Source organism: Xenopus laevis, chromosome 3L, assembly GCF_017654675.1.
Source record: "Xenopus laevis strain J_2021 chromosome 3L, Xenopus_laevis_v10.1, whole genome shotgun sequence".
Taxonomy (NCBI): domain Eukaryota; kingdom Metazoa; phylum Chordata; class Amphibia; order Anura; family Pipidae; genus Xenopus; species Xenopus laevis.
This window is the reverse complement of record NC_054375.1, coordinates 63,815,663-63,843,222: the sequence shown is the minus strand read 5'-3', so window position 1 is coordinate 63,843,222 and position 27,560 is coordinate 63,815,663. Positions and strand designations below refer to the sequence as shown.

Genomic DNA, 27,560 nt, shown 5'->3' with positions numbered 1-27,560 from the left:
GCCAGAATTTGCAGATGTTGCATCTGTTTTAACTGGTGTTAATCAGCCTTTACACTGCTAAACTTAATCAAAATGAAGAGAACTGATCCTATCAGAATGATGGATAAAGAAGGCAGTACTGGTGACCAATCAAAGATCAAGCAATACATCATAACCGTCGATTAGGATAACCCTAACCTAGATCCTGAATTTCCCCCTTTCCTAAATATATGTTTGTTATTTGTTGTTCTTAATAAACATGTTATCTGAAGGAATTAATGAGGAGTCAGAATGTTTCTTGAGGAGCTGAATTACATTATATCAATGGGAAGAGGTATACCTAACATACAGGATCACTTCATTCTTCAATTTAATCTACTCCATTTGACGAGGAAGCCAAATAACCAATTATATCATAGATTGATTTATTTACTGTTATGACAATACTATTTTATTCCAATATTGACATTTCCCACTAGTACATTTATTCCTGAAAGGCTCCTTGCTAGGCTATACCTCCCCAACTTGGACCAATCACAAGAACTTTCTTTGAATGTAGATTCCCTTTTGTCCTTCGCAGTAAGCACACAGATTGTAGGGGGGGGGGTGATTTTAATCTAATGTTTGACCCTTCTCTGTTATACTGCTAACTCTAGCCTTACTTTTTGGCAAATTGTATACTGTAAAAAAAAATTGCTACCGTTTTTACAATGAACTGATCCTTGGCACATTCTGTACTAAACAGAAATGCATTACTACTTGTACTCACATGGACACCATGCATACTCTTGAATTCATTATGTCTCCCATAATTTACTACAAAAAGGTGTAATAGCTACCAGACTGACCACTCAGTGATTATTTTATCCCTCCAAACCCAGCAACAACACCAAAAAATTCCATGTGGTGTCTCAACAAGGCACTCCTTAAAGATGACATGCTGCAACTAAAAGAACAAATGACTTTTTATAGATTTCTTCCACAGATATATCCTGGTGCCTGCATGGAGACACACAGATGTCTGTACTGTCACATAGGGTATTCTTGGCTTGTGTATAAGCGCAAGCTGAGAAACAGCCCTATGTTGGTATCCACTGATTTGTTTAGCTGTATCCAAAGGCACTGCATGGGGTTGGTGTAGACACACAGATCAGATTTTGCATGGAAACAGGTGAATTGGCATTTTTGGCACCAACATCAGTTCCTCTGTCTGCACCAAGACCCATACAGTGTCTCTGGGTGCAGACACACAAATGAGTGGATGCCAGCAGTTGATTCTCGCCCCATGCTTATATAAATGCTGAGAATCAGTCCCGTTTGACATTAATCTGATAGAACACAGAACCCAGGTGCACACTGCCCGGGGATGCGATACGCCCGGGGCAGTGTGCACCTGGGCGCACCATTCAAAACGGTGAGATATACGTTGCTATTTTATACCGTCACACCATTGATATTGTAACAGTCTAAGGGATAAAGCAACACGCCCGGGGCATACTGCACCCGGGTACCTCATGTTTCAGGGTAAGAAAGATGTACACCAATTGTTATTGAAATCCAACTATACACCCTAAGTGATACGTCTGGGGCAATATTGCACCCGGACGCTCCAATTATTTGGTGAGCTTGGCAATATTATGATAATAGTGGATGATCCTGATTCTATATCCTAACTATTAAATTATATCATCTTTATCAGCTAACTTAGATGTAAACCCTAAAGTTGGGCCCTAAAGGACTGATTGTCTAATGTACATCCATATAAATGTAACTATAGGCTGCTATTTATATGCTTACTTGGCCGAATAAGGAAAATGCAGGCTGCTTTGTATATACTATAATTTGGGATAAAGTCATTGATAATTGTATATGATCTGATCTAACCTCTAGCCACTTGCTCTATTAAGTACCCTTCAGGGGTGCTAAAAGTGTTTTTTATTTCATATTGAAATTCTTCTCTCTATACTGGCTCATTAGATACCTGGGAGGAACACCATAGCTACTTTAGCTCTAGTAGACTCTCTGGGACACCTATGTGTGAATTATACCCTAAGATTCTCTAATTTCTTGGTGTAATAAAAAAAAAATTTCCTTTTCACTTTTTTTATTTTTTGTATTATCGGTTCACCTTTTTTTCACTATGAATGAATTATGGGACATGGATGCACGCATCCTGAAGGCCAATTCTGTTTTAAATACAGATATAGATACCTCCAGTGATTATTCAAATGCTTCTTGGATTTTTCGGGATTTTGAGCACAAGTTAACTAAGGAATTACACATTTGGTGGGAAATCGCTTCACTTGAAAAATATGTTACTTCACAAATGATTCCACGAGGTTTACGCATTAAAAAACTCCCATCCGTTTTTGATAGGGATGAGGCAGTTGGAACAAAATTCTATCGGATTGTTCATTTAGGCTTATGGAATTGATGACTGAATATAAAACAAAAATGCACCTGAGTGTGAAAAATGAATTGAGATTGATTGAGAAAGATATAGAACAATATAAGACACAAACACGGTTTGATAATTTATATGAGTCTATTAAAAAGAACATTAGGAAACTGGAGAGTGATATAATGGAGAACAAAAAGAAAAAATATAATTGAGATAGTATGGACTATATGAAAGATCAGGTATATAATTGGGCAAGTAACAGACGAGAAAATATAAGAGAATTCAATAGTCAACTTCGATTCTCAAAAACACATACTCCTAAGAAGGTTAGCTTTTCTAGTGTTGATAGAGATTTTGTGGATGGTTCCCTTGCTGGCTCTTCTCCTATTTCTTCAGTATCAGGAGTGAAAAAGCGAAGGACGTATTCTTGGGGGAACATCATTTTTTAAAGAAAGCTCATACGGCTGCTGGACAATGGACACAGAAAAATACAAACAGGGAACTGTGGAAACGGCAACCAGAAGAACAGACCAGGGAACAAGAGGACAAGAATCAATATGTCCTGCGAAAGAAACATCCGAAAAAATATTGAATCTATCATCAAGGGACTGGACGCTATTGCAAGTACAAGTGTTAAACGAAGGACTTTCATTTTCACCTGATAGAAATTTTTCTATATTTGATACAGTGGTTGATGTAAATAACTTTGTACGGAGGGTAGTCCTTAAGAAACATTTTTTACAAATAAGGCAAGAGAGTGTACCAGTGACACCAGTAGGTGAGAATGACCAGCAGGTCAATGAGACCAAGGGGAGATTTAAAAATAAGAGTGATTTTTACCCAATACAGTTGAGAGGCCCTCTAATTGAGCAGTTCCAGAGAAAAGTAGAGGAGTCTATGGGAATTAAATAGCAAGGTGAAAGAACAAAGAAGTAAGCTAACCAATCTAAGTGTGAAAGAAAAGAAAGCATTGAGAGAACTGAAGGAAGATCATAGTATAACCATCAAAAATGCAGACAAAGGGGGGATGGTGGTAATACAGGATACCACAGTATATAGAGCAGAAGCGCAGAGACAACTAAGTGATCAGGAGGCATATGTTATACTTAAGGGGGACCCCACAAAACGTTTTAAAGTGGAATTGGATTGCCTGGTTCAAAAGGGGGTGGAGGATAATTTGATAGATGTTGCACTACGTGACTATTTGGTCCCGCAGGCAATAACGGTCCCTACATTCTATCTTCTCCCAAAGGTTCATAAAAAAGAGAGACCTCCTTTGGGGAGACCAATTATTTCTGGGATTGGTTCCTTAAATGAACACCTCTCAGAATGGATTGAAGTACATCTTCAACCATTAGTAACACGACTAGATAGTTATACCAGGGACACTACACATGTGCTACAACGTATAAACACTCTAGGATGGGCAGCAAATAATGCATGGGGTACACTTGATAATTCAATATCATTTGATGAAATATAGTGACTATTCAAGGGAATTGATATACTTCCTGTTGGATGCTGTCAGGTTCCTCCTGGAACATAATTATTTTACCTTTGATGCCAACTTTTATTTACAAAAGCGAGGGACAGCTATGGGTGCGAAATTCGCCCCCTCATATGCTAATTTGTATATGGGGTGGTGGGAGGAGACCCATATTTCTATTGAACAGAAGAAACATCTAAAACTATACCTGCGCTATATAGACAATCTTTTGTGCATATGGCAAGGCACCCAGGGGGAATTTGACGGCTTTGTGAAGGATATCAATGCAAATGAATTGAATTTGAGGTTCACTAGTCAGTTCAGTTTAAACAAAATAGAATTTTTGGATGTGATGTTGGTGGTAAAAGGGAAAGAAATAAATACTAGCATTTTTCGCAAACCCTGTAGTGGAAATACTCTCCTGCATGCTCGTCCTGCCATCCCAGAAGGTTAATTGAGGGCATACCAGTTGGACAATTCTTGAGGCTTCGAAGAAATTGTTCCAGCAACAAGGATTTTTGTAAGCAGGCACGAGACATGCGGGAGAGATTCCTGGAAAGAGGATATAAACAAAAAACTATACAGAAAGTGTTTCAGAGAGCAAAAGGGAGTGATAGAAATGATCTGCTCAAGGGGAATGGTAAAAAGGACTAGAAATCAGGATTGGATGGATAAAGTGGCACTTACCACCAGCTATAGTAAGCAATTTTTCGAAATTTCGAAAATTATTAAGAAATTTTTGCCCATCCTTTTCGGTGATGAGCACACTTCTTCAGGATATTGAGCCCGGGGATTAATGTTATCCCTAAATGGGCTCATACCCTGAGGGATATGCTATCACCGAGCCATTTTAGATCAGAAGGACAGAAACGAGATCTGGGACCATTAACATCAATAGGGAATTACAAATGTGGGAGCCATAGATGCATAACCTGTAAACATATGAATGTATCCAAGAAATTTAGGTCGACAGTGACAGGGAGAGAGTTTGACATTAAGGGGTACATTAAATGTAACACCACTTTTGTGATCTACCTGATCACGTGCTTGAAGTGCAGGAAACAGTATGTCGGCTGCACAACGAGAAAACTTAAAGGGATACTGGCATGGGAAAAAACATTTTTTTCAAAATTAATTGGTTTATAGTGCTGTTCCAGCAGAAAAATTGGATTTGAAATCCATTTCTCAAAAGAGCAAATAGATTTTTTTATATTCAATTTTGAAATCTGACATGGGGCTAGACATTTTGTCAATTTCCCGGCTGCCCCAAGTCATGTGACTTGTGCTCTGATACACTTCAATCACTCTTTACTGCTGTACTGCAAGTTGGAGTGATATCACCCCCTCCCTTCCCCCCCCCTGCAGCCAAACAAAAGAACAATGGTAAGGTAACCAGATAACAGTTCCCTGACACGAGATAACAGCTGCCTGGTAGATCTAAGAACAACACTCAATAGGAAAAACCCATGTCCCACTGAGACACATTCAGTTACATTGAGAAGGAAAAACAGCAGCCTGCCAGAAAGCATTTCTCTCCTAAAGTGCAGGCACAAGTCACATGACTAGGGGAAGCTGGGAAATTGACAAAATATCTAGCCCCATGTCAGATTTCAAAATTGAATATAAAAAAATCTGTTTGCTCTTTTGAGAAATGGATCTCAGTGCAGAATTCTGCTGGAGTAGCACTATTAACTGATGCGTTTTGAAAAAAACATGTTTTCCGATGACAGTATCCCTTTAAGGAAAGAGCAAGGGATCATATTAGTCAGATAAAAAATCCTCGAACAGCAGAAAAGAGTAACATCACTAGACACTTTGCAATATGTAATGGGGGAGATATAGATGATTTCTCCATTCAAGGTATAGAGAGAGTAAGACTGGAAGTAAGAGGAGGAGACCAACTTAGACTATTGGAGAGGAGAGAGGTCTATTGGATTTTTCATTTAGGAACATGCTTACCCTTAGGACTTAACTATGAATTTGATGTTACTTGCTATATTTAAACTAGCTAAATACATAGATTTGTTGCAATTATCAGTTTTAACATAAAAAGAAACCTCTTTTGATAAACATATCGACGTTTTTTATAGCTAATAATGTTTGCAAAGTAACTAATTTAGACTAATTTTAGACTTATTTATATAATATTACACATGAATTTAACTAAGTGTGTTAAAAACTAAATTTGTTACTCTAAATTACTACTGAAGATATATGGATTAAGATACATATGCCCCACAGTGGAAGCTAAGGGAAGATATTGAGAATATAGGGTTAATCCCCATTGAATGTTGATTGGTTTTAAACTTAATGGGAGGGGTTAACAGGGAACAAATACTAGTTGAAACATGCTGTTGACCGAGACACCTATGATTAAGTGCCGGGGGGTACGAAACGCGTAAGGTGGACCATGTGGGGTCAGTATGTCTCACTTTTTTTAATGTAACTTAAATAAATATTATTACATTATTATATTATTACTACTGAAAAGCCTTGGGACATATATCTTTTGATATAAACTCTTTTGTATGTTGATTGCCTATGGAACTGGGGCAAGTCCCTTTGTCTTAAAGCACATAGAGATTAATTGTGGACTCCCACTCAAAGATTGACAGAACACAGAACCCTGACTTGATTAAAGGGGAACTAAAGTCTAAAATAGAATAATGCTAGAAATTCTGTATTTTGTACACTACACATAAACATGAACTTACTGCACCAGAAGCCTAATTAAGCAAATGATTTATGCTTTCAAAGTTGGCCGCAGGTGGCTGTCATCTTGTAACTAGGCACATGCTCAGTGTGGTCTGCGCTTCAGTTGGGAGGTTAAACTTAGGGATCGTCATAAATTATCAAAGCAGCACAAGTCAAATAATATCTGCCATAAAAGTCTATATAGCAAGACTAATTAATAATCAGAATATGCTGGGTCTGTGGATATAAATCTCTACACAGCCACTGGCTCCCCCCTGCTGCTTGAAAGTGATACACATTTTTTTTTTATATATCTAAACATTTTTCCCAATCCTATTTTATCACATTAGTCAAGCAATATGAACTTAAATTACACTATATCAATTATATGAATCTCGTTTCCTTCAGTCTGGGAATTCATAATTATAGCAAGCAGGCAGGAGCCATTTTGTGGACACTGTTATAAGTGTGAGAATTAAAAACACACTGAATTTGCTGTGGATCTCCAGAGTTTACGTTTAAGCTGATAAAAAGGACTTATAAGTGTGGTCAGCTGCAGATATGAGTTTTAAAAACGTAAACAATTTCAGAACGTTTCTCTATTGATCAAGACAAAACCAAGACAAATCTGTACATGCTCCAGAACATATCACATAGACTTCTGAACAATTTTACATGGACCAATTACCTGATCATTGACTAAAAAACCCTGGCCTAGATGGCTTTACTACTTTAAATTATAAAATGTATAAAGACAAATTATTTATAGATTTGCTACAAACTCAAATTGATATTGAAAAGTTTTTTTTTTACTAAACACTCTTTGGAAGTCCAAATAAATTAAAGCTTTGTTAAAGCTAACATTTTGGAAGTTCTCAAGTCTGAAGAGAAGAAAAAGTATACAATAAACTAAAGCAGGGACCACATCTCTTTGTGTATTTATTGAACCTCCAAATGGTTGTTACATTGTTTAACACACACACTAACATATACAATATCTATATCTCGATCTATCTATCTATATAAAACATACTTATCAATGCATATCTTTATTTATTTAAATGAGTGTAAAATTGGCCATCAGTCATGACCCCTGCGGAGCTTTCAAATGCAGTTCACGAATGAAAGTCTTTCCTTAGAACAATATGAACGTAATTGTAATTCTATAAATACGCTTCTTGTTCCTGGTCCTTGGCAACGTCCCCTTATCCCTGCTCACTCTCACAGTATTACAGAAATCTGCCACTGTGGGGTCTTAAAAGGGTATTTATACTATAATAGTTGGAAAATATGATCAAATGTTACACCAGCAGTCCTTTTCAAAGACCCTTACTCACATAGTTACAAATCTACATGCTATAAAACTGTTGAAAACATTCAAAGTGTTAAAAATACAAGTACCGTCACATACAAGGAGTTCACCCTGAACACAATCTGCAGCCAGACCCACTGCAATATGGCATCATTAAGCAACTAATTTAGGTGGTACACTGCTGGGCCCAGTTAAGAAGGGGAAGCCACTGCTGGTTTATTACTAAAGGAAAAAATGTAGAAGCTGGGACCATGTGGCATAAAATAAAAACACTTGTATTACAGTTCATGTAATACACAAACTCTATCTTATGTTGAATCAGCTCCACCAAAGAAGGGGGGGGGGTCTTAAAGGGGTTGAGTTAAGTTTTAGTTTGATGTAGAATTGTAGAGTGATATTCTGAGACAATATACAATTGGTTTTTATTTTTGGTTTTTAGTTATTTAGCTTTTATTCAGCAGTCCTCTAGTTTGTATTTTCAGCAATCTGGTTGCTAAGGTCCTAATTACCCTAATAACTATGCACTGATTTGAATAAGATACAGGAATATGGATAGGAGAGGTGTGAATAGAAAGATAAGTAGTAAAAAGTAGCAATAAATTAGTAGCCTTACAAAGCATTTGATTTTTAGTTGGGGTCAATGATCCCTATTTGAAAGCTGGAAAGTGTCAGAAGAAGAAGCTAAATTGTTAAAAAAAACCTTACAAAATAAATAATGCAGACCAATTGAAAAGATGATTAGAATTAGCCATTCCATAACATACTAAAGGTTAACCGCTCCTTTAAAACACTGCACTACAGAATGGCCTTTTATATCTACAAAAATGGGCCACTCAGGCAAAGGGGGTAGATCTAAATGTAGACTAGTCTGCACCTTGCTTCTATATCGCTGTCCATTAAAGATGTATCACATTTTGTTTTTTATGTGCAAAACAACAAGATCTGTTATCTTTCTGTAAAACAAAAATGATGATTTACATGTAATAGTATATGCACACTGTATTGACTAGATATGCTCTGTAATGTAAAGTAAAATAGTCTCTCACTGATGTTTAAGATTTGTAGATCTGTTAAGTGCTTGCAAACTTATAACAAAAGAACAGGGTTCTTTATTATCACGCCATTTAATTTCTACTATGTACTGTATTTACTGTATATGGATGAAATGACAATAAAATCCACTTGACTTGTATGTTTTCATTTCATGATCGTGTTCCCATAGCAACAACAACTTCTACTACACAACTGAACTATGACATCACAATGACTAACATTGTCCAGATGATCTCGGGCTGTACCACTGGCAGAGCGTCGTTGGCATTGAGTAGAGATGGATCTATCCTACTTTTTGCTCGCGTTTTATCTTTTTATCTTATCTTTTATTTTCAAAATGAACCAATTTAGATTTATTTACTGGATTTTATTCTGCAGTTTACTAATTCCCCATGTTTGTTATGGAAGTGCAATGGATCAAAGACAAAAGCCTCGCCATAACTCCAAACCAATCAGGCAGACGGATGCACAGACTGATGAAATCCTATTTTTCATGGGTGCTGATATTTTCCTGTGGATTTTCCTGATTTGTTTTTACTTACGCAGAGAGCTGAGTTTCTGCGTTTTTCTCTGGCTGATTATTGTTAAAATTGGAGACATCATAGTACCCTCCTGGGGCTTAGTGTCCAATATGTTCCATGATGTCTACAGGATCTTCTTTTCAAGCAAAGTTAACCCGACAGAGGCTGAGCTAGAAGCCGTCCAGAGAGTTAGTAGAGTACTAATCCTTTGCCTCAGCAATGCTATGGTGATTTTTGTGAGCATTGTTGGATTACGTCTGTGGAGCAAAGTGAGTACACTTATAATCAGGGGTAATTTAGAGCAGGATAAACACAGACCCTAATGAACTAATTCCCATATTATCCCCATAAACAATAACAGCATGTATCATGTGTGTCTTATCTTTCTGTACAGGTGACTATAAGGCAACTGATAAATACTGGCCGAACTGTCATGCAGTTTATATCAGCAACAGTTTCTGACTTGTACGATATATACACGGCAAAGGAGGCAACCAACAAAGAAGCAAAACCAGCCAAAACAAAGAAAACTGGCGAAAAGAAATGCAAAAAAGTAACATTTAACCTAGTACCACAACTCATAGTTGACCTGGAGCCAGAAAATCCTGCTCAAGATATTGAGGAGCCAATAAAGTCAGTCCAGGAGATTGTAGAGCCAGGAGACTCTTCTGAGAAGACAGTGGCCTCATTATATCCTACAATTATAGATATCAGGCAGAAAATGATCCTTGTGGATGGTCTTTCACAAGGGAACAGTGTGGCTGGCCATACAGAAATTCCCTGTATGAGGAGTGGCTCTGACTATAATACGGATATGAATAACAGTGTTCTGCCTTCAGTGCCCACTGTGAGCCAGGCAGCAGCAGATGTCCCTATGTCTGTGAAGAAGAAGAAGAGCAGCTTCTCAAGATTCATACAAAGTCTCAAGGACAGAGCCACCAGGTCAAATAAGAAGAAGAGTGGGAAGTCTATGAAAAACAAAATTATCTTCAATGTAACATCGTGTTTCCGGTGCCACTCAGTAGAATCTGATACCTGAGCCAGAATTTGCAGATGTTGCATCTGTTTTAACTGGTGTTAATCTGCCTTTACACTGCTAAACTTAATCAAAATGAAGAGAACTGATCCTATCAGAATGATGGATAAAGAAGGCACTACTGGTGACCAATCAAAGATCAAGCAATACATCATAACCATCGATTAGGATAACCCTAACCTAGATCCTGAATTTTCCCCTTTCCTAAATATATATGTTTTTTATTTGTTGTTCTTAATAAACATGTTATCTGAAGGAATTAATGAGGAGTCAGAATGTTTCTTGAGGAGCTGAATTACATTATATCAATGGGAAGAGGTATACCTAACATCCAGGATCACTTCATTCTTCAATTTAATCTACTCCATTTGACGAGGAAGCCAAATAACCAATTATATCAGATAGATTGATTTATTTACTGTTATGACGATATTTTAAGGAGATAGGACAAAACTGTTTAATGGACAATATTTTATTCCCATAATGACATTTCCCATTAGTACATTTATTCCTGAAAGGCTCCTTGCTAGGCTATACCTCCCCAACTTGGACCAATCACAAGAACTTTCTTTGAATGTAGATTCCCTTTTGTCCTTCGCAGTAAACACACAGATTGTGGGGGGGGGGTGATTTTAATCTAATGTTTGACCCTTCTCTGTTATACTGCTAACTCTAGCCTTAGTTTTTGGCAAATTGTATTCTGTAAAAAAAAAAAATTGCTACCGTTTTTACAATGAACTGATCCTTGGCACATTCTGTACTAAACAGAAATGCATTACTACTTGTACTCACATGGACTCCATGCATACTCTTGAATTCATTATGTCTCCCATAATTTACTACAAAAAGGTGTAATAGCTACCAGACTGACCACTCAGTGATTATTTTATCCCTCCAAATCCAGCAGCAACACCAAAAAATTCCATGTGGTGTCTCAACAAGGCACTCCTTAAAGATGACATGCTGCAACTAAAAGTACAAATGACTTTTTATAGATTTCTTCCACAGATATATCCTGGTGCCTGCATGGAGACACACAGATGTCTGTACTGTCACATAGGGTATTCTTGGCTTGTGTATAAGCGCAAGCTGAGAAACAGCCCTATGTTGGTATCCACTGATTTGTTTAGCTGTATCCAAAGGCACTGCATGGGGTTGGTGTAGACACACACAGCAGATTTCGCATGGAAACAGGTGATTTGGCATTTTCGGCACCAACATCAGTTCCTCTGTCTGCACCAAGGCCCATACAGTGTCTCTGGGTGCAGACACACAAATGAGTGGATGCCAGCAGTTGATTCTCGCCCCATGCTTATACAAATGCTGAGAATCGGTCCCGTTTGACATTAATCTGATAGAACACAGAACCTTGACTTGATTAAAGGGGGACTAAAGTCTAAAATAGAATAATGCTAGAAATTCTGTATTTTGTACACTACACATAAACTTACTGCACCAGAAGCCTAATTAAGCAAATGATTTATGCTTTCAAAGTTGGCCGCAGGTGGCTGTCATCTTGTAACTAGGCACATGCTCAGTGTGGTCTGAGCTTCAGTTGGGAGGTTAAACTTAGGGATCGTCATAAATTATCAAAGCAGCACAAGTCAAATAATATCTGCCATAAAAGTCTATATATAGCAAGACTAATTAATAATCAGAATATGCTGGGTTTGTGGATACAAATCTCTACACAGCCACTGGCTCCCCCCTGCTGCTTGAAAGTGATACACATTTTTTAATTAAAGTATATTAAATATCTTTTATTTTATATATCTAAACATTTTTCCCAATCCTATTTTATCACATAAGTCAAGCAATATGAATTTAAATTACACTATATCAATTATATGAATCTTGTTTCCTTCAGTCTGGGAATTCATAATTATAGCAAGCAGGCAGGAGCCATTTTGTGGACACTGTTATAAGTGTGAGAATTAAAAACACACTGAATTTGCTGTGGATCTCCAGAGTTTACGTTTAAGCTGATAAAAAGGACTTATAAGTGTGGTCAGCTGCAGATATGAGTTTTAAAAACGTAAACAATTTCAGAACGTTTCTCTATTGATCAAGACAAAACCAAGACAAATCTGTACATGCTCCAGAACATATCACATAGACTTCTGAACAATTTTACATGGACCAGTTACCTGATCATTGACTAAAAAACCCTGGCCTAGATGGCTTTACTACTTTAAATTATAAAATGTATAAAGACAAATTATTTATAGATTTGCTACGAACTCAAATTGATATTCAAAAGTTGTTGTTTTTTTTTACTAAACACTCTTTGGAAGTCCAAATACATTTGATATCAAGGATTGGAGCAGAGATCCATCTCACTTATAAATGGGGATAATGAATTGTTTGCTAAGGTACTCTCAGACTACAAGACATCGTATCCTACACAGCATTATTAATTCATAGCAGATTTGGTCTTGATCCTAAATTACGAATAACCTAATTACAAAGGTGACTGCTTCAGTTATGTCTATACAGCTTTGTTAAAGCTAACATTTTGGAAGTTCTCAAGTCTGAAGAGAAGAAAAAGTATACAATAAACTAAAGCAGGGACCACATCTCTTTGTGTATTTATTGAACCTCCAAATGGTTGTTACATTGTTTAACACACACACTAACATATACAATATCTATATCTCGATCTATCTATCTATCTATCTATATAAAACATACTTGCAATATACAATGCATATCTTTATTTATTTAAATGAGTGTAAAATTGGCCATCAGTCATGACCCCTGCGGAGCTTTCAAATGCAGTTCACGAATGAAAGTCTTTCCTTAGAATAATGATATGAACGTAATTGTAATTCTATAAATACGCTTCTTGTTCCTGGTCCTTGCAATGTCCCCTTATCCCTGCACACTCTCACAGTATTACAGAAATCTGCCACTGTGGGGTCTTAAAAGGGTATTTATACTATAATAGTTGGAAAATATGATCAAATGTTACACCAGCAGTCCTTTTCAAAGACCCTTACTCACATAGTTACAAATCGACATGCTATAAAACTGTTGAAAACATTCAAAGTGTTAAAATACAAGTACCGTCACATACAAGGAGTTCACCCTGAACACAATCTGCAGCCAGACCCACTGCAATATTGCATCATTAAGCAACTAATTTAGGTGGTACACTGCTGGGCCCAGTTAAGAAGGGGAAGCCACTGCTGGTTTATTACTAAAGGAGAAAATGTAGAAGCTCGGACCATGTGGCATAAAAAAAACACTTGTATTACAGTTCACAAACTCTAGCTTATGTTGAATCAGCTCCACCAAAGAAGGGGGGGGGGTCTTAAAGGGGTTGTTCACCTTTGAGTTAAGTTTTAGTTTGATGTAGAATTGTAGAGAGTGATATTCTGAGACAATATACAATTGGTTTTTATTTTTGGTTTTTTAGTTATTTAGCTTTTTATTCAGCAGTCCTCTAGTTTGTATTTTCAGCAATCTGGTTGCTAAGGTCCTAATTACCCTAATAACTATGCACTGATTTGAATACGATACAGGAATATGGATAGGAGAGGTGTGAATAGAAAGATAAGTAGTAAAAAGTAGCAATAAATTAGTAGCCTTACAAAGCATTTGATTTTTAGTTGGGGTCAATGATCCCTATTTGAAAGCTGGAAAGTGTCAGAAGAAGAAGCTAAATTGTTAAAAAAAACCTTACAAAATAAATAATGCAGACCAATTGAAAAGATGATAAGAATTAGCCATTCCATAACATACTAAAGGTTAACCGCTCCTTTAAAACACTGCACTACAGAATGGCCTTTTATATCTACAAAAATGGGCCACTCAGGCAAAGGGGGTAGATCTAAATGTAGACTAGTCTGCACCTTGCTTCTATATCGCTGTCCATTAAAGATGTATCACATTTTGTTTTTTATGTGCAAAACAACAAGATCTGTTATCTTTCTGTAAAACAAAAATGATGATTTACATGTAATAGTATATGCACACTGTATTGACTAGATATGCTCTGTAATGTAAAGTAAAATAGTCTCTCACTGATGTTTAAGATTTGTAGATCTGTTAAGTGCTTGCAAACTTATAACAAAAGAACAGGGTTCTTTATTATCACGCCATTTAATTTCTACTATGTACTGTATTTACTGTATATGGATGAAATGACAATAAAATCCACTTGACTTGTAGGTGACTATAAGGCAACTGATAAATACTGGCCGAACTGTCATGCAGTTTATATCAGCAACAGTTTCTGACTTGTACGATATATACACGGTAAAGGAGGCAACCAACAAAGAAGCAAAACCAGCCAAAACAAAGAAAACTGGCGAAAAGAAATGCAAAAAAGTAACATTTAACCTAGTACCACAACTCATAGTGGACCTGGAGCCAGAAAATCCTGCTCAAGATATTGAGGAGCCAATAAAGTCAGTCCAGGAGATTGTAGAGCCAGGAGACTCTTCTGAGAAGACAGTGGCCTCATTATATCCTACAATTATAGATATCAGGCAGAAAATGATCCTTGTTGATGGTCTTTCACAAGGGAACAGTGTGGCTGGCCATACAGAAATTCCCTGTATGAGGAGTGGCTCTGACTATAATACGGATATGAATAACAGTGTTCTGCCTTCAGTGCCCACTGTGAGCCAGGCAGCAGCAGATGTCCCTATGTCTGTGAAGAAGAAGAAGAGCAGCTTCTCAAGATTCATACAAAGTCTCAGGGACAGAGCCACCAGGTCAAATAAGAAGAAGAGTGGGAAGTCTATGAAAAACAAAATTATCTTCAATGTAACATCGTGTTTCCGGTGCCACTCAGTAGAATCTGATACCTGAGCCAGAATTTGCAGATGTTGCATCTGTTTTAACTGGTGTTAATCTGCCTTTACACTGCTAAACTTAATCAAAATGAAGAGAACTGATCCTATCAGAATGATGGATAAAGAAGGCACTACTGGTGACCAATCAAAGATCAAGCAATACATCATAACCATCGATTAGGATAACCCTAACCTAGATCCTGAATTTTCCCCTTTCCTAAATATATATGTTTTTTATTTGTTGTTCTTAATAAACATGTTATCTGAAGGAATTAATGAGGAGTCAGAATGTTTCTTGAGGAGCTGAATTACATTATATCAATGGGAAGAGATAGGTATACCTAACATCCAGGATCACTTCATTCTTCAATTTAATCTACTCCATTTGACGAGGAAGCCAAATAACCAATTATATCAGATAGATTGATTTATTTACTGTTATGACAATATTTTAAGGAGATAGGACAAAACTGTTTAATGGACAATATTTTATTCCCATAATGACATTTCCCATTAGTACATTTATTCCTGAAAGGCTCCTTGCTAGGCTATACCTCCCCAACTTGGACCAATCACAAGAACTTTCTTTGAATGTAGATTCCCTTTTGTCCTTCGCAGTAAGCACACAGATTGTGGGGGGGGGGGGGTGATTTTAATCTAATGTTTGACCCTTCTCTGTTATACTGCTAACTCTAGCCTTAGTTTTTGGCAAATTGTATTCTGTAAAAAAAAAAATTGCTACCGTTTTTACAATGAACTGATCCTTGGCACATTCTGTACTAAACAGAAATGCATTACTACTTGTACTCACATGGACTCCATGCATACTCTTGAATTCATTATGTCTCCCATAATTTACTACAAAAAGGTGTAATAGCTACCAGACTGACCACTCAGTGATTATTTTATCCCTCCAAATCCAGCAGCAACACCAAAAAATTCCATGTGGTGTCTCAACAAGGCACTCCTTAAAGATGACATGCTGCAACTAAAAGTACAAATGACTTTTTATAGATTTCTTCCACAGATATATCCTGGTGCCTGCATGGAGACACACAGATGTCTGTACTGTCACATAGGGTATTCTTGGCTTGTGTATAAGCGCAAGCTGAGAAACAGCCCTATGTTGGTATCCACTGATTTGTTTAGCTGTATCCAAAGGCACTGCATGGGGTTGGTGTAGACACACACAGCAGATTTCGCATGGAAACAGGTGATTTGGCATTTTCGGCACCAACATCAGTTCCTCTGTCTGCACCAAGGCCCATACAGTGTCTCTGGGTGCAGACACACAAATGAGTGGATGCCAGCAGTTGATTCTCGCCCCATGCTTATACAAATGCTGAGAATCGGTCCCGTTTGACATTAATCTGATAGAACACAGAACCTTGACTTGATTAAAGGGGGACTAAAGTCTAAAATAGAATAATGCTAGAAATTCTGTATTTTGTACACTACACATAAACTTACTGCACCAGAAGCCTAATTAAGCAAATGATTTATGCTTTCAAAGTTGGCCGCAGGTGGCTGTCATCTTGTAACTAGGCACATGCTCAGTGTGGTCTGAGCTTCAGTTGGGAGGTTAAACTTAGGGATCGTCATAAATTATCAAAGCAGCACAAGTCAAATAATATCTGCCATAAAAGTCTATATATAGCAAGACTAATTAATAATCAGAATATGCTGGGTTTGTGGATACAAATCTCTACACAGCCACTGGCTCCCCCCTGCTGCTTGAAAGTGATACACATTTTTTAATTAAAGTATATTAAATATCTTTTATTTTATATATCTAAACATTTTTCCCAATCCTATTTTATCACATAAGTCAAGCAATATGAATTTAAATTACACTATATCAATTATATGAATCTTGTTTCCTTCAGTCTGGGAATTCATAATTATAGCAAGCAGGCAGGAGCCATTTTGTGGACACTGTTATAAGTGTGAGAATTAAAAACACACTGAATTTGCTGTGGATCTCCAGAGTTTACGTTTAAGCTGATAAAAAGGACTTATAAGTGTGGTCAGCTGCAGATATGAGTTTTAAAAACGTAAACAATTTCAGAACGTTTCTCTATTGATCAAGACAAAACCAAGACAAATCTGTACATTCTCCAGAACATATCACATAGACTTCTGAACAATTTTACATGGACCAATTACCTGATCATTGACTAAAAAACCCTGGCCTAGATGGCTTTACTACTTTAAATTATAAAATGTATAAAGACAAATTATTTATATATTTGCTACGAACTCAAATTGATATTCAAAAGTTGTTTTTTTTTTTTACTAAACACTCTTTGGAAGTCCAAATACATTTGATATCAAGGATTGGAGCAGAGATCCATCTCACTTATAAATGGGGATAATGAATTGTTTGCTAAGGTACTCTCAGACTACAAGACATCGTATCCTACACAGCATTATTAATTCATAGCAGATTTGGTCTTGATCCTAAATTACGAATTACCTAATTACAAAGGTGACTGCTTCAGTTATGTCTATACAGCTTTGTTAAAGCTAACATTTTGGAAGTTCTCAAGTCTGAAGAGAAGAAAAAGTATACAATAAACTAAAGCAGGGACCACATCTCTTTGTGTATTTATTGAACCTCCAAATGGTTGTTACATTGTTTAACACACACACTAACATATACAATAGCTATATCTCGATCTATCTATCTATCTATCTATATAAAACATACTTGCAATATACAATGCATATCTTTATTTATTTAAATGAGTGTAAAATTGGCCATCAGTCATGACCCCTGCGGAGCTTTCAAATGCAGTTCACGAATGAAAGTCTTTCCTTAGAACAATGATATGAACGTAATTGTAATTCTATAAATACGCTTCTTGTTCCTGGTCCTTGCAATGTCCCCTTATCCCTGCACACTCTCACAGTATTACAGAAATCTGCCACTGTGGGGTCTTAAAAGGGTATTTATACTATAATAGTTGGAAAATATGATCAAATGTTACACCAGCAGTCCTTTTCAAAGACCCTTACTCACATAGTTACAAATCGACATGCTATAAAACTGTTGAAAACATTCAAAGTGTTAAAATACAAGTACCGTCACATACAAGGAGTTCACCCTGAACACAATCTGCAGCCAGACCCACTGCAATATGGCATCATTAAGCAACTCATTTAGGTGGTACACTGCTGGGCCCAGTTAAGAAGGGGAAGCCACTGCTGGTTTATTACTAAAGGAGAAAATGTAGAAGCTCGGACCATGTGGCATAAAAAAAAACACTTGTATTACAGTTCATGTAATACACAAACTCTAGCTTATGTTGAATCAGCTCCACCAAAGAAGGGGGGGTCTTAAAGGGGTTGTTCACCTTTGAGTTAAGTTTTAGTTTGATGTAGAATTGTAGAGAGTGATATTCTGAGACAATATACAATTGGTTTTTATTTTTGGTTTTTTAGTTATTTAGCTTTTTATTCAGCAGTCCTCTAGTTTGTATTTTCAGCAATCTGGTTGCTAAGGTCCTAATTACCCTAATAACTATGCACTGATTTGAATACGATACAGGAATATGGATAGGAGAGGTGTGAATAGAAAGATAAGTAGTAAAAAGTAGCAATAAATTAGTAGCCTTACAAAGCATTTGATTTTTAGTTGGGGTCAATGATCCCTATTTGAAAGCTGGAAAGTGTCAGAAAAAGAAGCTAAATTGTTAAAAAAAACCTTACAAAATAAATAATGCAGACCAATTGAAAAGATGATTAGAATTAGCCATTCCATAACATACTAAAGGTTAACCGCTCCTTTAAAACACTGCACTACAGAATGGCCTTTTATATCTACAAAAATGGGCCACTCAGGCAAAGGGGGTAGATCTAAATGTAGACTAGTCTGCACCTTGCTTCTATATCGCTGTCCATTAAAGATGTATCACATTTTGTTTTTTATGTGCAAAACAACAAGATCTGTTATCTTTCTGTAAAACAAAAATGATGATTTACATGTAATAGTATATGCACACTGTATTGACTAGATATGCTCTGTAATGTAAAGTAAAATAGTCTCTCACTGATGTTTAAGATTTGTAGATCTGTTAAGTGCTTGCAAACTTATAACAAAAGAACAGGGTTCTTTATTATCACGCCATTTAATTTCTACTATGTACTGTATTTACTGTATATGGATGAAATGACAATAAAATCCACTTGACTTGTATGTTTTCATTTCATGATCGTGTTCCCATAGCAACAACAACTTCTACTACACAACTGAACTATGACATCACAATGACTAACATTGTCCAGATGATCTCAGGCTGTACCACTGGCAGAGCGTCGTTGGCATTGAGTAGAGATGGATCTATCCTACTTTTTGCTCGCGTTTTATCTTTTTATCTTATCTTTTATTTTCAAAATGAACCAATTTAGATTTATTTACTGGATTTTATTCTGCAGTTTACTAATTCCCCATGTTTGTTATGGAAGTGCAATGGATCAAAGACAAAAGCCTCGCCATAACTCCAAACCAATCAGGCAGACGGATGCACAGACTGATGAAATCCTATTTTTCATGGGTGCTGATATTTTTCTGTGGATTTTCCTGATTTGTTTTTACTTACGCAGAGAGCTGAGTTTCTGCGTTTTTCTCTGGCTGATTATTGTTAAAATTGGAGACATCATAGTACCCTCCTGGGGCTTAGTGTCCAATATGTTCCATGATGTCTACAGGATCTTCTTTTCAAGCAAAGTTAACCCGACAGAGGCTGAGCTAGAAGCCGTCCAGAGAGTTAGTAGAGTACTAATCCTTTGCCTCAGCAATGCTATGGTGATTTTTGTGAGCATTGTTGGATTACGTCTGTGGAGCAAGGTGAGTACACTTATAATCAGGGGTAATTTAGAGCAGGATAAACACAGACCCTAATGAACTAATTCCCATATTATCCCCATAAACAATAACAGCATGTATCATGTGTGTCTTATCTTTCTGTACAGGTGACTATAAGGCAACTGATAAATACTGGCCGAACTGTCATGCAGTTTATATCAGCAACAGTTTCTGACTTGTACGATATATACACGGTAAAGGAGGCAGCCAACAAAGAAGCCAAACCAGCCAAAACAAAGAAAACTGGCGAAAAGAAATGCAAAAAAGTAACATTTAACCTAGTACCACAACTCATAGTGGACCTGGAGCCAGAAAATCCTGCTCAAGATATTGAGGAGCCAATAAAGTCAGTCCAGGAGATTGTAGAGCCAGGAGACTCTTCTGAGAAGACAGTGGCCTCATTATATCCTACAATTATAGATATCAGGCAGAAAATGATCCTTGTTGATGGTCTTTCACAAGGGAACAGTGTGGCTGGCCATACAGAAATTCCCTGTATGAGGAGTGGCTCTGACTATAATACGGATATGAATAACAGTGTTCTGCCTTCAGTGCCCACTGTGAGCCAGGCAGCAGCAGATGTCCCTATGTCTGTGAAGAAGAAGAGCAGCTTCTCAAGATTCATACAAAGTCTCAGGGACAGAGCCACCAGGTCAAATAAGAAGAAGAGTGGGAAGTCTATGAAAAACAAAATTATCTTCAATGTAACATCGTGTTTCCGGTGCCACTCAGTAGAATCTGATACCTGAGCCAGAATTTGCAGATGTTGCATCTGTTTTAACTGGTGTTAATCTGCCTTTACACTGCTAAACTTAATCAAAATGAAGAGAACTGATCCTATCAGAATGATGGATAAAGAAGGCACTACTGGTGACCAATCAAAGATCAAGCAATACATCATAACCATCGATTAGGATAACCCTAACCTAGATCCTGAATTTTCCCCTTTCCTAAATATATGTTTTTTATTTGTTGTTCTTAATAAACATGTTATCTGAAGGAATTAATGAGGAGTCAGAATGTTTCTTGAGGAGCTGAATTACATTATATCAATGGGAAGAGGTATACCTAACATACAGGATCACTTCATTCTTCAATTTAATCTACTCCATTTGACGAGGAAGCCAAATAACCAATTATATCAGATAGATTGATTTATTTACTGTTATGACGATATTTTAAGGAGATAGGACAAAACTGTTTAATGGACAATATTTTATTCCCATAATGACATTTCCCATTAGTACATTTATTCCTGAAAGGCTCCTTGCTAGGCTATACCTCCCCAACTTGGACCAATCACAAGAACTTTCTTTGAATGTAGATTCCCTTTTGTCCTTCGCAGTAAGCACACAGATTGTAGGGGGGGTGATTTTAATCTAATGTTTGACCCTTCTCTGTTATACTGCTAACTCTAGCCTTAGTTTTTGGCAAATTGTATTCTGTAAAAAAAAATTGCTACCGTTTTTACAATGAACTGATCCTTGGCACATTCAGTACTAAACAGAAATGCATTACTACTTGTACTCACATGGACACCATGCATACTCTTGAATTCATTATGTCTCCCATAATTTACTACAAAAAGGTGAAATAGCTACCAGACTGACCACTCAGTGATTATTTTATCCCTCCAAATCCAGCAGCAACACCAAAAAATTCCATGTGGTGTCTCAACAAGGCACTCCTTAAAGATGACATGCTGCAACTAAAAGAACAAATGACTTTTTATAGATTTCTTCCACAGATATATCCTGGTGCCTGCATGGAGACACACAGATGTCTGTACTGTCACATAGGGTATTCTTGGCTTGTGTATAAGCGCAAGCTGAGAAACAGCCCTATGTTGGTATCCACTGATTTGTTTAGCTGTATCCAAAGGCACTGCATGGGGTTGGTGTAGACACACACAGCAGATTTCGCATGGAAACAGGTGATTTGGCATTTTCGGCACCAACATCAGTTCCTCTGTCTGCACCAAGGCCCATACAGTGTCTCTGGGTGCAGACACACAAATGAGTGGATGCCAGCAGTTGATTCTCGCCCCATGCTTATACAAATGCTGAGAATCGGTCCCGTTTGACATTAATCTGATAGAACACAGAACCTTGACTTGATTAAAGGGGGACTAAAGTCTAAAATAGAATAATGCTAGAAATTCTGTATTTTGTACACTACACATAAACGTACTGCACCAGAAGCCTAATTAAGCAAATGATTTATGCTTTCAAAGTTGGCCGCAGGTGGCGGTCATCTTGTAACTAGGCACATGCTCAGTGTGGTCTGAGCTTCAGTTGGGAGGTTAAACTTAGGGATCGTCATAAATTATCAAAGCAGCACAAGTCAAATAATATCTGCCATAAAAGTCTATATATAGCAAGACTAATTAATAATCAGAATATGCTGGGTTTGTGGATACAAATCTCTACACAGCCACTGGCTCCCCCCTGCTGCTTGAAAGTGATACACATTTTTTAATTAAAGTATATTAAATATCTTTTATTTTATATATCTAAACATTTTTCCCAATCCTATTTTATCACATAAGTCAAGCAATATGAATTTAAATTACACTATATCAATTATATGAATCTTGTTTCCTTCAGTCTGGGAATTCATAATTATAGCAAGCAGGCAGGAGCCATTTTGTGGACACTGTTATAAGTGTGAGAATTAAAAACACACTGAATTTGCTGTGGATCTCCAGAGTTTACGTTTAAGCTGATAAAAAGGACTTATAAGTGTGGTCAGCTGCAGATATGAGTTTTAAAAACGTAAACAATTTCAGAACGTTTCTCTATTGATCAAGACAAATCTGTACATGCTCCAGAACATATCACATAGACTTCTGAACAATTTTACATGGACCAATTACCTGATCATTGACTAAAAAACCCTGGCCTAGATGGCTTTACTACTTTAAATTATAAAATGTATAAAGACAAAATTATTTATAGATTTGCTACGAACTCAAATTGATATTCAAAAGTTGTTGGTTTTTTTTACTAAACACTCTTTGGAAGTCCAAATACATTTGATATCAAGGATTGGAGCAGAGATCCATCTCACTTATAAATGGGGATAATGAATTGTTTGCTAAGGTACTCTCAGACTACAAGACATCGTATCCTACACAGCATTATTAATTCATAGCAGATTTGGTCTTGATCCTAAATTACGAATTACCTAATTACAAAGGTGACTGCTTCAGTTATGTCTATACAGCTTTGTTAAAGCTAACATTTTGGAAGTTCTCAAGTCTGAAGAGAAGAAAAAGTATACAATAAACTAAAGCAGGGACCACATCTCTTTGTGTATTTATTGAACCTCCAAATGGTTGTTACATTGTTTAACACACCCACTAACACATACAATATCTATATCTCTATCTATCTATCTATCTGTATATATAAAACATACTTATCAATGCATATCTTTATTTATTTAAATGAGTGTAAAATTGGCCATCAGTCATGACCCCTGCGGAGCTTTCAAATGCAGTTCACGAATGAAAGTCTTTCCTTAGAACAATATGAACGTAATTGTAATTCTATAAATACGCTTCTTGTTCCTGGTCCTTGGCAACGTCCCCTTATCCCTGCTCACTCTCACAGTATTACAGAAATCTGCCACTGTGGGGTCTTAAAAGGGTATTTATACTATAATAGTTGGAAAATATGATCAAATGTTACACCAGCAGTCCTTTTCAAAGACCCTTACTCACATAGTTACAAATCTACATGCTATAAAACTGTTGAAAACATTCAAAGTGTTAAAAATACAAGTACCGTCACATACAAGGAGTTCACCCTGAACACAATCTGCAGCCAGACCCACTGCAATATGGCATCATTAAGCAACTCATTTAGGTGGTACACTGCTGGGCCCAGTTAAGAAGGGGAAGCCACTGCTGGTTTATTACTAAAGGAGAAAATGTAGAAGCTGGGACCATGTGGCATAAAATAAAAACACTTGTATTACAGTTCATGTAATACACAAACTCTAGCTTATGTTGAATCAGCTCCACCAAAGAAGGGGGGGGGTCTTAAAGGGGTTGAGTTAAGTTTTAGTTTGATGTAGAATTGTAGAGTGATATTCTGAGACAATATACAATTGGTTTTCATTTTTTATTTTTGGTTTTTTAGTTATTTAGCTTTTTATTCAGCAGTCCTCTAGTTTGTATTTTCAGCAATCTGGTTGCTAAGGTCCTAATTACCCTAATAACTATGCACTGATTTGAATACGATACAGGAATATGGATAGGAGAGGTGTGAATAGAAAGATAAGTAGTAAAAAGTAGCAATAAATTAGTAGCCTTACAAAGCATTTGATTTTTAGTTGGGGTCAATGATCCCTATTTGAAAGCTGGAAAGTGTCAGAAGAAGAAGCTAAATTGTTAAAAAAAACCTTACAAAATAAATAATGCAGACCAATTGAAAAGATGATTAGAATTAGCCATTCCATAACATACTAAAGGTTAACCGCTCCTTTAAAACACTGCACTACAGAATGGCTTTTTATATCTACAAAAATGGGCCACTCAGGCAAAGGGGGTAGATCTAAATGTAGACTAGTCTGCACCTTGCTTCTATATCGCTGTCCATTAAAGATGTATCACATTTTGTTTTTTATGTGCAAAACAACAAGATCTGTTATCTTTCTGTAAAACAAAAATGATGATTTACATGTAATAGTATATGCACACTGTATTGACTAGATATGCTCTGTAATGTAAAGTAAAATAGTCTCTCACTGATGTTTAAGATTTGTAGATCTGTTAAGTGCTTGCAAACTTATAACAAAAGAACAGGGTTCTTTATTATCACGCCATTTAATTTCTACTATGTACTGTATTTACTGTATATGGATGAAATGACAATAAAATCCACTTGACTTGTATGTTTTCATTTCATGATCGTGTTCCCATAGCAACAACAACTTCTACTACACAACTGAACTATGACATCACAATGACTAACATTTTCCAGATGATCTCGGGCTGTACCACTGGCAGAGCGTCGTTGGCATTGAGTAGAGATGGATCTATCCTACTTTTTGCTCGCGTTTTATCTTTTTATCTTATCTTTTATTTTCAAAATGAACCAATTTAGATTTATTTACTGGATTTTATTCTGCAGTTTACTAATTCCCCATGTTTGTTATGGAAGTGCAATGGATCAAAGACAAAAGCCTCGCCATAACTCCAAACCAATCAGGCAGACGGATGCACAGACTGATGAAATCCTATTTTTCATGGGTGCTGATATTTTCCTGTGGATTTTCCTGATTTGTTTTTACTTACGCAGAGAGCTGAGTTTCTGCGTTTTTCTCTGGCTGATTATTGTTAAAATTGGAGACATCATAGTACCCTCCTGGGGCTTAGTGTCCAATATGTTCCATGATGTCTACAGGATCTTCTTTTCAAGCAAAGTTAACCCGACAGAGGCTGAGCTAGAAGCCGTCCAGAGAGTTAGTAGAGTACTAATCCTTTGCCTCAGCAATGCTATGGTGATTTTTGTGAGCATTGTTGGATTACGTCTGTGGAGCAAGGTGAGTACACTTATAATCAGGGGTAATTTAGAGCAGGATAAACACAGACCCTAATGAACTAATTCCCATATTATCCCCATAAACAATAACAGCATGTATCATGTGTGTCTTATCTTTCTGTACAGGTGACTATAAGGCAACTGATAAATACTGGCCGAACTGTCATGCAGTTTATATCAGCAACAGTTTCTGACTTGTACGATATATACACGGTAAAGGAGGCAACCAACAAAGAAGCAAAACCAGCCAAAACAAAGAAAACTGGCGAAAAGAAATGCAAAAAAGTAACATTTAACCTAGTACCACAACTCATAGTGGACCTGGAGCCAGAAAATCCTGCTCAAGATATTGAGGAGCCAATAAAGTCAGTCCAGGAGATTGTAGAGCCAGGAGACTCTTCTGAGAAGACAGTGGCCTCATTATATCCTACAATTATAGATATCAGGCAGAAAATGATCCTTGTTGATGGTCTTTCACAAGGGAACAGTGTGGCTGGCCATACAGAAATTCCCTGTATGAGGAGTGGCTCTGACTATAATACGGATATGAATAACAGTGTTCTGCCTTCAGTGCCCACTGTGAGCCAGGCAGCAGCAGATGTCCCTATGTCTGTGAAGAAGAAGAAGAGCAGCTTCTCAAGATTCATACAAAGTCTCAGGGACAGAGCCACCAGGTCAAATAAGAAGAAGAGTGGGAAGTCTATGAAAAACAAAATTATCTTCAATGTAACATCGTGTTTCCGGTGCCACTCAGTAGAATCTGATACCTGAGCCAGAATTTGCAGATGTTGCATCTGTTTTAACTGGTGTTAATCTGCCTTTACACTGCTAAACTTAATCAAAATGAAGAGAACTGATCCTATCAGAATGATGGATAAAGAAGGCACTACTGGTGACCAATCAAAGATCAAGCAATACATCATAACCATCGATTAGGATAACCCTAACCTAGATCCTGAATTTTCCCCTTTCCTAAATATATATGTTTTTTATTTGTTGTTCTTAATAAACATGTTATCTGAAGGAATTAATGAGGAGTCAGAATGTTTCTTGAGGAGCTGAATTACATTATATCAATGGGAAGAGGTATACCTAACATACAGGATCACTTCATTCTTCAATTTAATCTACTCCATTTGACGAGGAAGCCAAATAACCAATTATATCAGATAGATTGATTTATTTACTGTTATGACGATATTTTAAGGAGATAGGACAAAACTGTTTAATGGACAATATTTTATTCCCATAATGACATTTCCCATTAGTACATTTATTCCTGAAAGGCTCCTTGCTAGGCTATACCTCCTCAACTTGGACCAATCACAAAAACTTCCTTTGAATGTAGATTCCCTTTTGTCCTTCGCAGTAAGCACACAGATTGTGTGTGTGTGGGGGTGATTTTAATCTAATGTTTGACCCTTCTCTGCACTGTTATACTGCTAACTATAGCCTTACTGTATACTGTAAAAAAAATTGCTGCAGTTTTTACAATGAACTGATCCTTGGCACATTCTGTACTAAACAGAAATGCATTACTACTTGTACTCACATGGACACCATGCATACTCTTGAATTCATTATATTTATGTCTCCCATAATTTACTACAAAAAGGTGTAATAGCTACCAGAACCTGGTCTGACCACTCAGTGATTATTTTATCCCTCCAAACCCAGCAGCAACACCAAAAAATTCCATGTGGTGTCTCAACAAGGAGAGAAGAGAAAAATCACCTGCACAACAGGATATTTCTAGCAGGGAAACCCTTGCTCGTTTATTTGTGGATGCAACCCCTTTGTCAAGCATCTCAACAAGGCACTCCTTAAAGATGACATGCTGTGTCTCTGGGTGCAGACACT

General features: G+C 36.9%; 3 protein-coding genes across 3 annotated transcripts; all 3 read left to right on the top strand.

Moving 5' to 3' along the window:
• The first annotated feature begins 9,723 nt into the window (after nt 1–9,723).
• LOC121401492 lies at nt 9,724–15,556 on the top strand. Its single transcript, XM_041586313.1, has 2 exons — nt 9,724–9,840; nt 14,656–15,556. Exon 2 carries the CDS (start codon nt 14,695–14,697, stop codon nt 15,298–15,300), a length of 606 nt encoding a protein of 201 aa, XP_041442247.1. The 5' UTR covers nt 9,724–9,840; nt 14,656–14,694; the 3' UTR covers nt 15,301–15,556.
• A 3,444-nt stretch (nt 15,557–19,000) lies between these two features.
• LOC121401491 lies at nt 19,001–21,089 on the top strand. Its single transcript, XM_041586312.1, has 2 exons — nt 19,001–20,133; nt 20,259–21,089. Exons 1-2 carry the CDS (start codon nt 19,621–19,623, stop codon nt 20,898–20,900), a joined length of 1,155 nt encoding a protein of 384 aa, XP_041442246.1. The 5' UTR covers nt 19,001–19,620; the 3' UTR covers nt 20,901–21,089.
• A 4,085-nt stretch (nt 21,090–25,174) lies between these two features.
• LOC121401490 lies at nt 25,175–26,727 on the top strand. The gene is made up of 2 exons (XM_041586311.1): nt 25,175–25,701; nt 25,827–26,727. Exons 1-2 carry the CDS (start codon nt 25,189–25,191, stop codon nt 26,469–26,471), a joined length of 1,158 nt encoding a protein of 385 aa, XP_041442245.1. The 5' UTR covers nt 25,175–25,188; the 3' UTR covers nt 26,472–26,727.
• The last annotated feature ends 833 nt before the right edge of the window (nt 26,728–27,560 follow it).